General features: G+C 45.9%; 3 protein-coding genes across 7 annotated transcripts; 1 reads left to right on the plus strand and 2 right to left on the minus strand.

Moving 5' to 3' along the window:
• Nucleotides 1–62: 62 nt before the first annotated feature.
• LOC105699721 (zinc finger protein 836) lies at nt 63–10,524 on the minus strand. Of its 4 annotated transcripts, none has more exons than XM_023434411.1 (5): nt 10,388–10,524; nt 9,967–10,223; nt 9,791–9,849; nt 9,477–9,716; nt 63–9,378 (listed from the first exon to the last, which is right to left on the minus strand). In XM_023434411.1, the coding sequence occupies exons 4-5, from the start codon at nt 9,714–9,716 to the stop codon at nt 8,455–8,457; spliced, it is 1,164 nt and encodes a 387-aa protein (XP_023290179.1). In that variant the 5' UTR covers nt 9,791–9,849; nt 9,967–10,223; nt 10,388–10,524; the 3' UTR covers nt 63–8,454. The 4 variants fall into 4 exon arrangements, with proteins under 4 accessions (XP_023290179.1, XP_023290180.1, XP_012280356.1 ...); XM_023434412.1 differs by having other exon boundaries at nt 63–9,375; nt 9,791–9,852; XM_012424933.2 differs by having other exon boundaries at nt 9,791–9,852.
• A 109-nt stretch (nt 10,525–10,633) lies between these two features.
• Nucleotides 10,634–11,940, plus strand: LOC105699723 (U11/U12 small nuclear ribonucleoprotein 25 kDa protein). 2 transcript variants are annotated; one of them, XM_012424935.1, is made up of 3 exons: nt 10,634–10,723; nt 11,245–11,512; nt 11,585–11,940. In XM_012424935.1, the coding sequence occupies exons 2-3, from the start codon at nt 11,258–11,260 to the stop codon at nt 11,828–11,830; spliced, it is 501 nt and encodes a 166-aa protein (XP_012280358.1). In that variant the 5' UTR covers nt 10,634–10,723; nt 11,245–11,257; the 3' UTR covers nt 11,831–11,940. The 2 variants fall into 2 exon arrangements, with proteins under 2 accessions (XP_012280358.1, XP_012280357.1); XM_012424934.1 differs by lacking the exon at nt 10,634–10,723 and having other exon boundaries at nt 11,107–11,512.
• LOC105699611 (distal membrane-arm assembly complex protein 2) lies at nt 11,508–13,157 on the minus strand. Its single transcript, XM_012424747.2, has 4 exons — nt 13,088–13,157; nt 12,875–12,988; nt 11,959–12,792; nt 11,508–11,744 (listed from the first exon to the last, which is right to left on the minus strand). Exons 1-3 carry the CDS (start codon nt 13,155–13,157, stop codon nt 11,969–11,971), a joined length of 1,008 nt encoding a protein of 335 aa, XP_012280170.1. The 3' UTR covers nt 11,508–11,744; nt 11,959–11,968.
• Between the last annotated feature and the right edge of the window lie 506 nt (nt 13,158–13,663).

The raw sequence follows: 13,663 nt of genomic DNA on the forward strand, positions 1-13,663 counted from the left end.
TAAGGAGGGTCCGAGGAAAGAGCGCCACTCCGCTAGAGAAAGGGAGGATCCGCGAGCCACGATCCACGGCTAAAACGATTCAACGATGTCGACTCGAAAAGTACCTCAAGAAGTCCCGTCGAAACGGGGAATTGCCATTTCGGAGGTCTTTTCGTCGGGTCGGATCTCGTAGGGAAATCAGACGCACTGGTTCTCGTAAGGTACGTCGACGGGGCAGCGAGAATGGACCTTACGGTAGAGGCGTAACCGTAGTCGTCTAGGTCGAGAATCCCATCTCGGCCCTCGCTCGATTCCACCACCGGACTGGTCCGCGCTTTTCGTCTTCCTTTTCGTCTCGCCCTTTTTCTTTATTCCCGTCTCGCCAATGCCAGCGGTCGCTTGGGTTTCTCTCCGTGCCTCTACCTCTCTCTCCCTGCTCGGCGACTGTGCGAAAAAAAAATTCTCCTTAATCTTTGAATTTTTCCGCGAAAATCGACGATCGCCAGCGCGAGGTCCTCGAGTCCCGCCGATCTCCCCGCCGCGCGACGGTGACGCGGCGTTTCGCAAGGGCGCCCCGAAACTTGCAATATCTGCGAAAATACGCCGATTCTGGGCGGATATAACAAACAAATGCCGGCTAAAATGCATATCGAGAGCGAGAAATTTCGCCGAGCGGTCGCGATCGCTCGTCGGCGGGAAAATTCTCCGGCGCTAAGTGGACGCAAAAATGGCCGACTCTTGCGCGGTGGTTACAAGGCTTTCGTAGAAAGTGTGTCGAAAAATGCCTGTTTGCTCCTTGGCACGCCCTTCGCGAGTCACTCCCAGCGACGTTTAACGCGCTTTTCAGCGTCCGTGAAACCCGCGTAAGCGTATCGTGCAACTTGGGATTAAATAGTAAACCGGAGCACGCGCAACGACCACTTCATTTACTGTAAACCGTTCGTTACTCGTGATCCAGACCAAGCGTTTTAATTTGCATTCCGCTCGAGCGATCCTTTCCATTCGGCACACTTCAAGAAAAACCGTAAACAGATATTGGCAACGCCGTTAAAAAAAAAAATTCTAATTCTGGTAACATTTTATTGATAGAAACCCGTTATAAATTCCGTATGCAAGCGTGAAATCACATGGAAATTATGTCGCGGCGTTATGGAATGATAAATTCGTTTAGAAATATATAACGAATGCGTACCATTTCATTTCTAAGACGTGAAATTTACAATTTCACGACCTTACGCACTAAAAGCACGAATTTTATGCGCGCTTCCAGCGGGGTAGCCATCCGAGGTGGGAAATTGTTGGAATCGCGCGGTTTATTTTCGGAAAATCGCCAGCGACTGTTTTGAGATCTTCTTTACCGATGCCCAGTTCGTTAAATATATCTCACGTGCGCTGGGTTTTTTTCCATACGATTTTACGATCCTCTCCATTAAAGCAGCCGAGCTGTTCGTCAACTCGCGCGGTTCAGCGAAACGATTTTCCTACCGTATTCGTGCCTCGCAATTAGTATTCACCTGATTGCCATACTCCCGACGAATAGTAACTACCCGTAATAAAATTAAGAGAATGGCAATGGTTACATCTCGCCGATTACTGCCTTTATCCTGGAACAGGATTTAGCAATCTCATTGAAAGATCGGCTCCCTCGGTACGGTCTACTAGAAAATTCAAAATGGCGGACTCTAAAGAGAAGAGAGAGAAAAAAAAAGCCGATAAACTCGCGAAGGAAAAAAAATGTGTTTCGGGTCACTCGTTTGCGCATTCCTGGAAGCTGCACCTCTCGACCGGTGACAGATTTGATAGACGTTCATGGTACACAAATTGCCCCTCTCTTTAATCGCAACCTGTCGTCGGATTAAAAAATGGCTAAACCTTGTTCTTCCTTGAGTGGATCCATCGGTGAATAATCGTAATGACGATTTAATGGCGCGGATACTCGTCCGAGGTTTTTGATTTATGTCAAAGTCGTGTACGGGTATGTTAATGAACGAATATCGAGGTACGTGCGAGCAATAACGCCGGCGGGCTATGAAATCCGCGGTTTCATCAAGCGCCGTTAAACGGCGCCGGAATTGCCGCAGACGCGCGGCAAAAACCGGCCGCGCAAAAATCGACGCCGAGAGATCGTTTAACGATTGTCCCTTTAATGGGAAACGACCCCCTCCGATAAACTTGAAAATTATTCGAAGAATAGTACATAGAAGAGCGCAATACGCGTTAAAGCGTCGATTTCGAGTCATGGGACGATATCCACCCCATAAATTGTCTCGAACGTCAACGTCCGACTCCGAAAACGATTTAAACGGTAAAAAAAACACGAAGAAATTTCTACCCCGCGTCTCCTCAATTTTTACGGGCTCTGAAATTTAATAATCGTCTTTTTCGCTGCCTTCGTCAGAGTTTTGAGGAATTGTTCCCAGCTTCCAACCCCCCTTGGATCTCGGATTGGCATGACCGTTGCGGGGCGAATATTTAAACGGAATCGCTAGCAATGCGGAAAAGCTCGGGGCGTAGCGGTCCGTTCGTCCAAATACGAATGCGCCGTTATTTGGAGACCGGCATCTCGTGCCGGACGTCTGGAGACACCTTCCTGGTAGTCGGTCGCACCTGCGGGTCACTGGGTAAGCCGGCAACAGGTGCGTACCGACCGAAGTCCGACGAGGATCCTAAAACCACGGACGCGGTCGCGGGATCGGAACCGCCCCCGTCTAGAGTCACTCGTCGGCCCTGCCTCGCCGACTCGAGATAGAAAGTGTTCGTAAACGGAGAAAGTTCGACGGGCTTTTTCCTGGCAGGCAATTCCGAGCGGCGTCCTCATGGGTCTCACGGAGCGCGGCGCGTTAACGCGTCTAGGGCGACGGAGCGATTCGGGCCCCCCGCGGTTCCGATTGACTTTTCCTCCGAGGTAAAGTCAACCGGATTTATCCGGGAGTTTTGTCCGAAGTGGTCTCACCTTAATCGAGGCGGCGGCTTCCGTCTCTCGGGCGAAGAATCCGCGTCTTTTCGTCGCGCCGTAGAAAGCGCGGCTTTCCACCGAATGTACGTCGCGCCATCCGCGGCCGGCGCGAGAATTGATTAGGAAGGGAGAAAAAGACGGAGACTCGGAGGGTCACCGTCGGTCGAGTCGAGCCTTTCACGGTACGAGGACCATCGCGCCGGGTTGGCGGGTCGTCTTTTTCTTTCGTTTGGTCCCGATCGAAAGGGTTGGCCGGCTATCTCGACCCGCCGGCGAGCGCGCTCCGTATTTCACCGTATATTTATGTAGCCCCCCGCTCGCTCGGGGCCCGACCGCTCTCCGTGGCAGGAGGGGAAAACGAATTTCGCCGGACGGGGAGCGGAGGCGAGCCGGGAAAGGCATTAAATCCTTAAAGGAAACCCGGACCGGATATACCTCCCCGAAACAAAGGTCGTCCTTAGAGCGAGATTCCCCGAGTTTCGCGGCGCGTGAGGAAGGCGCGACCCGAAGCTAGCCGAGTCCTTCCGAAGATACCCGACGGTGCCGGCGGAGGGTGCCGGCCGGACCTCGAGGCATCTCCGGCGCCCGTCTCTCCTGGAAGCTGGTTCCCATGGTATTAACTATTTTTACCGGGGCGAAACTGGTCGGCTGAAAATAGCCCGGCTCGTGCGTGCGCGCGCACAGCCTTAATAACGAAGAAGCCAGTTCGAGTTCTTTCCGTGACCGGTATTACGACGCACCGGGAGCATCGGCACTGCCACCGCCCAAGGGAATCCACCGGGAGAGGCCGTGCCCCGAAGAACCCGCCCGATTTCGGGGAAAAGAAAAACGAGGAACTCCTTTCCGATCGGACGCTTCGCGGAGATAGAATTACCTGGAGAGCGAACCCCTTAAAGCGGACGACGAGGGCAAGACCAAGGCCGAGACTACGATGGTCTCGGACTTTGCCCTGAGAAAAAAAAAATGTCGAATTATTTCACTCGAATAAATTCCAATTAATCGAACGCAACGTTTACTCGGAATTAAGACTATTTATTTCAGTAGGATAATAATCTTGAAATTAACCAAATATTTCTTAGGTTCAATGAATCTTTTTTTTTTCTTCTCAGGGTCTTGGACCCTTTGTCAATCCAAGACAAGGATCGACTTATAAACTGACGCGCTCCGTATTTTTCGCGGATATCGAGGATGATTATAACGATTCGTCACCGGGTTTGCGCCGGCAATCGCGATGCTTACGCGTCGCGCCCTCAATATCGTTATTCGTGTATCGCGTTGGCATTTAATATCAAGAAAAGTCGTGGAGTTAACGTCACGTGTAAATTCATCTTGGAACGCATTGCGATACCAGGCGCAGCGTGGAGTAAACAATCCGGGCAGAGGTGCGCTCGTCGAGGTGAATCAAAAGAACTCGGGAGGTCGGCTTTCGAAGTCGATAAGAAAAGCCTCTTTAAAGAGTCGTGTCGATGCCCTGGAGACGAGAGATCGCCGATCGTAGGCATAGATCATGCATCGCGTTCGCAGAGGCGCGAACGACCGGATTTCTAGGCCGATGCCTAAGAAACTCGGTGCAAGACCTTTGATAATGGCGCGTAACAATGCTCGGAGGCTGGTCTCGAATACAGAAGAAAGGGTACGTGCGGTGGATGGTAAAAAGGCTCGATCTAGCTACACGGATCGCCGATTAACATGTGCTAGCTTAGAAACTGACCGTCGTTATTCCCCCCGAAGAGATTTCAAAAGATTTCAAGACATGTCAAATAACCCACGTGTGCGACTCGGCATGTATTTGTCGCGAAACTCAACCTTATGGTTCGCAATCGGCCCGAGATTACGACATCGCGTTTTGTTTACGCGATATCGATATCCTCGCGTGGCATCCTTGCCAGTACAGGCTCGCGTTATTATGCATGTATGTATTTTATATATGTACATACACCAATCTCGCTTGTTTTTCGGATCTAATTACAATTCGCCGAAGCTGCCTCCGGCTCCCGCTGAAATAGTTATCAATTATTTGAGGAAGGGTCGATATCCTCCCTCTGACCTGGATGGGATATTTACGCCTAACTTCGCGTCATATATCGGCGATACGATCCCTCCTCGTAATTTCACGGCAATTTCCCGATAGTACGGACGTCCTTGCACTCCGACCTCGTCGAGTTTCCTTTCTCTTTCTCACCGCTCGCGAATCATTTTACTAAACTCCTCCCATCGCGGAAAACTTAACGTAACAGGACATGAAACGCACCATCGAGTTCGCCAATCATTCGGGTCGGCATGCGTAGCGTGATATCGATACGAGAGTCGGTACCGAAATATTCCCCGCGTGTGCATCGGCACTAATTCTTCTCAAAAATGCACTTCCAAGAACGACAAGATATGGCCTAATTGCGGGATAATGGCCTCGCGGTAGTGGAAATTTTCACCTTGGACCTCTGCCCTCCCGAAATGATTAAATACGATCGGTAATGATAATTCATTACATTTAAGGATTAAATTGACCAAGCACCCAAATTTAGCCGCCTCCTTGCGGACATACCGGAAGGGTAGTAAAACTCATTTCGTGGCAAACAATCGGGAGGCTATATTTAACTCGAGCGTACGTCGCGGACGCGTCTTGCTTCTCTAAGTCCGAAATTCAGCCGATTCACTCTTCGCCTCCGTTAAAACAAAGGGCAAACAAATCGCGGCCAAATAGTTTAATGCTTTCGCGAGTCCTAGAAATTGGCGCGCTAAATCCCAGAACAAATATTTCGCTCTTAGCACCGACTAAGCCTCGTCCACCTGACGTCTTATCGACGTCCACTCGACGTGACGACATTCGGCCGTTCCTTTCGGAACCGCTAATGGTTCTCCAAAATGGCCGCCACCGTCCCGTCGAATGAATCGCGTCGAATCACCTCTCGGGCCCGTGTTATCTCGAGATCTCGAAAATCGTAAAAGCCAACTCGAATCGAGGAAAAAACACAGATACAAAGAATACACGCGTGCCAACGCGGAACTCCCTGAAACGATATAAACACCGGGGAACAAGGAAACGTATCGAAGCGATCGAATACATGGAAAGGAAAATAGAGCAACGTCCTTCCCGCGTTGATTTACTTATTAATGACTCAAGGAAAACCGCGTCTCGGACTAGTGTTATTTCTTTTTTTTTTCCCCCAATTAATGGGAGTACAAACCGTTCTTCGCGACAATTTATACGAACCCGTGCAATGACCGGCCAATACCGGTGACGGTTAATTATTCCGGTTCGCCGTGACACGAGAAGCGTCAATCGGGGTGAATTAAAAAAAGGGGCTCGAAAGAAAAGAAGCCGATCGACTTTCTGGAAAACTTTCGGCGCACTTTCCGTTGCATCTACTCGCATACATTTAATCGGTAGGATAATGCGATCTCTCGTGGATCCTCCTTATCCCCTACGAGCGATGCGCCGTACGGTACGTTGGCTGACTAATAACCAGTTTAATTTATTCAAGGCCGTCAGAAGTCAATAGGGAAATAGGAACGGAATTTGCATACGAGCGGGAACGATCGCGTGAAATCACGGGACGGCGATCCGCGTCATTTCGAGTGCAGCCCCTGCAGCGACCGCGTCCGAATATGTCGAAATGCGTCCCGATGCAATTAAGGAACCGTATTCCCTCGAGATTAAGGGGACTGTCGAAACGCTCTGCCTCGTGTAATTATGTCTAATCGATCGGCGTCACCGGCACTCTCCTCGTTTTCATCGACCGGCGGGGAGAGAGGGGATGGAATTAATGAGAAAATCCGCAAAAAATCGCAACCTCGCCTCAGGCTTCTTTCCTCGGTGACGCGATGCGCCGATCGCGATGATTTATTAAACGATAGGACGAACTCCCGTGTTCCTAAAAATCCTTACCGCAAGGTATAACGGTATGCGAAAGTCCAGTGCCGTAATTCTGCACTTTCCTGCGGATTCGCGGGGAGAAAGTAAATGCCAAAGTTACAAAGTTTGCTGTCGCTCGAAACGTATCGCGAGCTAGGGATCGACCGATCATTGAAATTCCCCCGTAGATCCCGTTTTCCCCCCAGATCCATCTGGGAAAATCGAAGAAATTAAAGATTCACCGGTACAAATATTTTTTTTTTTTATGAGATTTCAAGTACATTGACATTGGGCACCGATGTGTTACATTTTACGATGCCCTCTCTATACGTTCACGGTTTTTATCACCTGTTCGACGGTGGGTCGGTTTCGACTAACGATCGAGGGGAAAATCGTCTCAGCTTTCACTGATCGATGCCAATAAGGGGACTGACTTTTCCTCGCAGACAATTGGCTTGGTGCAGATTTTTCCGCTCGGGTAAATAGAAAAAAGTGCACCTTGTTTAGGAATGACTTCGGCGTACGCACCGACCTCGATAACGTAGCACTATCGTGACTTTATTTCCATTTGCGCTTCTGCCGTTGCATTTTTCTATCTTTCGTGCCAACGCACCGAAGGAAGGACAATGTCCGTCGAGGGAAATAGTTTTTCTCGCGATACTCTCGGCCAACGAGTGCTCCCTGTGATCCACACTTTTAAGTTACGAACTCCTTCCTTCGGTCTTAAGGCATGGAGAGAAAAGCAGCGTCGGGGTCTTTTCTCTATTTCAATTCCGTAAGTCTGCACCTTAACGACTCTGACTATAACGATGAAATCGCCCGTATTCGATTAGTCATTTTATGTGTCATTATACGATGTAATACCTGGCAGTTATTACATGGGACCCGGAAAAATGGATCACCTGTGTTCTCGGAATTCATTAAGTAATCGTACGTAACCATTTACTGTGATTACAGAAATAAAGCATGCGACGACGTCGATGCGCGTTAAGCGACTGTCATATCATCGCGGCTGGTAAGAAAAGTTGCACAATTTTTTAAATGTAACGTGAAAGAAAGAAACGACGATCCGAGGAACGCCGATGAGAAATCCAGGTTACATCGTCTATGAAACTTCCCGCTGTTTAATTTTATTTTGAAACTTTTCGTGCAAGATATATTTCCTATCGATGCTCATGAAATATGCAACGAGTCGAGCATGCGTTTCTTACACTTTTTATTTCATAGTTACTTATTAGACAATAGTTTGTCCAATAATTGATCGTTTACATTACTCGTTTTACTTGTTTCATCAAGAATTACTGCAGTACCATGTTATTACTGAATTAAAACAAGTTACCATTAAGCGAATTTCCGTTACTGTTTCACAAAGCTATACATCACCTCCATTTATACACTGATATTCTTATTTAGTTGTTATTCTAAGTATAGTTGACACTTCTTAAGTACGTGAAATATAAGTACGCCATGAAAAGTACATGGTAGATCTTGGATAACGATCACCCACGATACGTAAATAACTTACGATATTGTGCCATGTCTTAATTCCACGGTGTGGTTTGTTCCCATGCATTGTACCACATTAATGGTACAACTTTTACAATCTAATTCGAATGTATCAAGACAACCAATACAAATTATTCCTTATGAGTAGTGTCTCTACTTATTAGCTTGACGTCGAAGATAACAAAGAGCGATCATCCGGAGCAACCTCGTCATTGTGTTCGTTCTTAACCGGTATGTCCTCTGTATTCGAGAGAGTATTGACGTTGCACTGATTTGATACTATCAAAGAGTTATTTATGGGCTGCATGGAATTAATATTATTCATATTCCGGGTGGTACTCACTAACTGAGCATTCGTACCGTTATCACATTGTTCCACGTTTACGTTAACTGGATGTTTCTTCATGTGAGTCGTAAGGTTGCCACTGTGATAGAACTCTTTACCGCAGACCTTACACTGAAAAGGCTTAATTCCAGAATGTATCCTTTCGTGTATGGATAAATTACCACTGTGCCTAAATTCCTTGGCACAAACACTGCACTTGTATGGTTTAACTCCCGAGTGAGTCCTTAAATGGGTCGACAAGTTACCACTGTGGCTAAACATTTTTCCACATATTTGACAAGCATAGGGTCTTTCGCCTGAGTGCGTTCTCATGTGAATCGCCAAATTGCCGCTATGTGTGAAACATTTTTCACACTGCGTACACTTGTATGGCCTTTCGCCATTATGCGTCCTCATGTGAATGAACAAGTTGCTCTTATGACCAAACACTTTAAAACAGATCTCACACTGACACTTTAGTTTCTTTGAGGTACCAGACGTAGAAGAAGACTTTGGTGGCCTCCCAGGGCCATTGTGCTTCACTGGCGTAGTTGACTGAGTAGCTAATAATGTTTGATCTACAGTGACCTGATGCGGCATAATTTGAGTAAGGTGATTCTGATGATTCTCCTGGGTCTGATTCGTTTGACTCATTTGGGGCTGATGATCCCCTTCTTGTTGAGGTTGAGCATGGTTTACTTGAAATGGCATTCCATGTTGCTGGAGGTAACTTGCCACCGAAAACTGTGGCACAGACTGCTATACCAAAAAAAAAAAATATTTACGAACCATCCGTTACTTTAAGAAGTTGCATGGGTATTAGAAAAATATTTCTGATGCATTTAATAGGTACTAACAGCCATCTGAGGTATGTCAGTGCGGATAGTATTATCAGCCTTAGATGGAAGATCATTAGGAAGTTGATTAACTTGCAAAGGGGCTTGGTTCCAAAACTGTGGCAGCTGTCGATACATGTAATCAACATCTTGATTTGTAAATGCAGGATATTCTAAATTTCCTTGAATGTTATTAGTATTAGGTTGATTGACGTCTTCCACACCTGGATATTCCTGCTTTATTTGTACGGGACTGAACATCTATTTTTGAAAATACAAAATAAATAAAAAGCATGTAACTTAATTCTGCTACAAACACTACCAAACGTACTTACATTGTAGCTCAAGAAATAATTTCCTAATGTAAACAATGACAATTCCAGCGATTCAAGACCTGCTAAAAATAAACAGTTTAATAAAATCCATTCTTCGTATTACCTACACTACCTAATCATAACTGCTCATTATGCTCTAAAAACTTATAAATAGTCATTCATAAGCGGGTGCTTACCCGTTCATACGTTCTAAACAAGGTTCATTCCTCTAAGAACAAATTTTTCCATATTCATCTTAAGCATGGTTGAAAGTGATTTAATCCAAAAGACACGTGTTTTATATGTCAAGTGAAACGCCAAGGGAAGCCGCTGTATCAAAATCGCCTCACTCGTCATATCAGTTACTAGCGTGATGCACAACCCTTGACAGGAAAATGCTAACGACCCTCAAAGTGACGGCCGCATCTCATTCGGTTGAGAAACGCGGCTTGGCCTGTGGAAAGGAAGCAGATTGTAAAAAGTTTAGCTGCACTTGCTCTCATGGCATATCGGATATGGTCATTCAGCCAAAGATGGCGCTTCTAATTTTCGTAATTACGTTTCAAACAAGGTCAACAGACGGAGCGGTAGAATTTGGACTGATTTGGACGCATGTACCTTCGTACGGACACAACATCATTGTTCGCGGTGTGTCGCGTTCGATCCTCAGGAAATCATTCTTTTTTGGTCTCCTCGGTCTCCTGTCATCACGCTTTGGATCTTATTTGGGCAAGGCAGAAAACCGACCAACTGACGGCACCGAGCAACACACACACGCTGAGAAAGCATCAACAATCGTGGGTGAAGTTGCTGCGAGAAAGAAATCAAAAGAAATAATTAAAAAATCAAGCACTGGCAAGGAAACTATTAAGACGACCAACTCCTAGAATTTTTACTAACTCTTCCGAGTGACGCACGGGTTGAGCGCAGTTCTGATTGGCCGATAAATATCTAGTAAGTGTGAAACAGTTTCGACATAAAACCGCTAGGCGGCAGCGACGAACCTGGATTATGGACGCTCTCTGTTATATACCAGCAGAGATGACCAGAGATGAGTTGGGAGATTGCTCACGGGCAGAATCGTGCGATCGCATCCTGTGCTGCTCTCTGGTTTCATACGTTAGCTTTCACCGTTTTTTGTCCCCAAGGGCGGCGCAACGAATTTCTGATAGGAGCTCGCGCACTCGCAATGGCGGTACCATCTACTGTCGATAAGCGTAGGTAAGCCACCACCGTCAACTGCCGCATGCCAACGATGACTGGTAGATGGCACCGCCATCGCGAGTGCACGATCCCCTACCAGAAATTCGTTGCGCCGCCCTTGGGGGCAAAAAACGGTGAAAGCTAACGTACGAAACCAGAGGGCAGACAGGATGCGATCGCTCCACCCTGCCCGTGAGCAATCTCCCAACTCATGTCTGTATATACTACTCTCTGATAGAATAATTTAAAACAAAATGTAAAATGACCAAAAGTGGACCGCGAGAAATGATTTCCAATGAAACTGATGAATCTACACACATCGAAGAGCAGCCAATGACTGAAAAAGAAGAATTCAGCCACACGGAACTGGTTAAATTAACTAAGGAAGCACTTGAAAAAATAATCGAGAGCGATCCCCTGTTTTCTGGTTTACCTGCAGATGTTACAATCGAAGAGCTCAGGGCACAAACTGCCGTTGCTCAGGGCCAAGCAATAACGTTATTCTTAAATCGAGGAGAATTACCAAAACTTGCCATTGTAGTAAGTACTTCTGTTATTTAAATTTATATATATATGCTGTTAACCAATGCAATTAATTCATGCGATAAAAAGGTACCCTTACACAATACTACTGTCTTGGATTTGAAGAAGGCAATACGTCGCCATACAAACTTAGCGTTAAAGCGAAAAAATGTACAGAAGAAGGTAAGTTGGAAACACGTTTGGAAGAAATATCATATTATGTTCAATGATGTTCCTTTAACCGATGATTCTGAAAACATTCGGAATTATGGAATTAGCAATAAAGTAGAACTACATTATAGTAAACGTCGCAGAAGGAAAAACAAAGTAGTTTAAAAGAATTGTATAGATGCTTCATTTATACTTTCAAACTGTATTTTAATTATTTGTTACGATGTCTTAAACTTCAAACTAATAAATGAATAATATGATATTCTTATTTTCAATAATACTCTCATTAATACCTAATTTTTCTTAACTCCATTCATCCTTTCTTCTTACTGGAACTGGTTCCCGTAGATGACATTTTAAAGTTGGTATGCAATCTTGCAACATCAAGCATGTTATGTCAAATGCTTGCGAGCCATAATAATTTGTTACGATTAACGTCTTCAAGTCGGTAATTTTGTAAATAGACTCCAGACCACGTTCTGTAATTTTTGGGCAACTTGAAATATCCAGATATTCCAACTGAGGAAAATTTCCAGTTATCTTATCGAGACACCAATCGTCAAAATTAGGACAATTTCTGAAACTAGCCCATGTTACTTTTGTTAAATTGCGTAGATTATCTAGTCCTTCATAAATTATGTTCATCCCTGATAGATCGATGGCTTTAAGAATATAATTAGGATTAAACTTATTAGGCATGTTACACTCATCATCCTTATCCAGTTTTGTCCATTCAGAATGTTCATCAAATTTAACCCTACCACCACGGTAGACGATAAAGTAAGCCGCTGCTAGGTCAGAGCCAAGACTTCCATGTCTCTCGGGGCGAAATCGCTGATCAACTTTTATACTTTCTTTCACCTTTTTCTCACACCACCTTATTACTTCCAGAGGTAATGGATCTCGCGAAGAACGTAAAAACTGCAAGAACTGATTTGGTTCTTTATCTCTATTAAACATTTGCAAGAAACTCTTTTCCTGTTCTATTGGTTTTCGCCATTCCTTTATGCCTTTTCTAACCAGCTGTTCTTCAGGTTTTCTTGAAAGACATCTGTATAATTGTCTGGAGATAAGGGTCTTACTGTTACATACGACTTTCACGTACTGAGCGATCATCCCGAATGTATCTAAAACAACAAGGTGAATAACAGTAAATAAGGTTAGAAAAATGCAAATCGATAAATTCAAACTGACTCAAACCATGTTTACATGGAGATGCATGGAGATAAGTTGGGAAATTCCTCACGGGCAGGGTCGAACGACAGAGATGAGCTGGGAGATTGCTCACGGGCAGGGTCGTGCAATCGCTTCCTATGCTGCCCTCTGGTTTCGTACGTCAGCTTTCACCGTTTTTTGCCCCCAAGGGCGGCGCAACGAATTTCTGGTAGGGGCTCGCGCACTCGCGATGGCGATACCATCTACCAGTAACCGTTGACGGCTGACGTACTCGTGATGGTAATACCATGCGAGTGTTGACGGTAGTGGTGAACATTCTTGGCACCCACTTTGACTTTACCCTTCACTTACCTTACTTATTTTACGAGAAAGTGAAATTTGACCTTAATTAAATTCTACTTCACAGCTAGTTCGCGGATCGGTATAAGGATGATACCGATCCCCCAGGTCCCGCCACGAGGAGGCCGCTGCGATTGGGACCCGCCTAAGCATAGGCACCTGGTTCCGTTGAGTTCCCGGCGTCCCAGGAACTCACAGAACCAGGATTTCATCACCCATACAACACACTACTCGCATACCATTCGCATCCGTCCATACAACACACCACTCGCATACCATACTCATCCGTCCATACAACGCTCGCCGCAGAATACAGGGTAAGTCGCCAAGTACATTGCCAGTTAGCATAGAATTACGGATATAATTTGCCGGAAGGGCATACTACTTCTAACGCGAACAATCCAGCAGCTTCCATCGTCACCGACGACTAACCCGGCTCGGCTGTCGGCCCGCGAATACGAGTTTCAGTCGACGGGCTTGTCC

Source organism: Orussus abietinus, unplaced genomic scaffold, assembly GCF_000612105.2.
Source record: "Orussus abietinus isolate OABI.00-Male unplaced genomic scaffold, Oabi_2.0 scaffold10, whole genome shotgun sequence".
NCBI lineage: Eukaryota > Metazoa > Arthropoda > Insecta > Hymenoptera > Orussidae > Orussus > Orussus abietinus.

Coding starts and splice junctions, on each gene's coding strand:
- LOC105699721 (XM_023434411.1), bottom strand. CDS start 9,716: ATGTTCAGTCCCGTACAAATAAAGCAGGAATATCCAGGTGTGGAAGAC. Junction 9,379..9,476: donor CTGACATACCTCAGATGGCT/GTTAGTACCTAT, acceptor TTTTTGGTATAG/CAGTCTGTGCCACAGTTTTC.
- LOC105699611 (XM_012424747.2), bottom strand. CDS start 13,157: ATGTTCACCACTACCGTCAACACTCGCATGGTATTACCATCACGAGTA. Junction 12,989..13,087: donor TCAGCCGTCAACGGTTACTG/GTAGATGGTATC, acceptor GTACGAAACCAG/AGGGCAGCATAGGAAGCGAT. Junction 12,793..12,874: donor TTATCTCCATGCATCTCCAT/GTAAACATGGTT, acceptor TTGTTGTTTTAG/ATACATTCGGGATGATCGCT.
- LOC105699723 (XM_012424934.1), top strand. CDS start 11,234: ATGACCAAAAGTGGACCGCGAGAAATGATTTCCAATGAAACTGATGAA. Junction 11,513..11,584: donor TACCAAAACTTGCCATTGTA/GTAAGTACTTCT, acceptor TGCGATAAAAAG/GTACCCTTACACAATACTAC.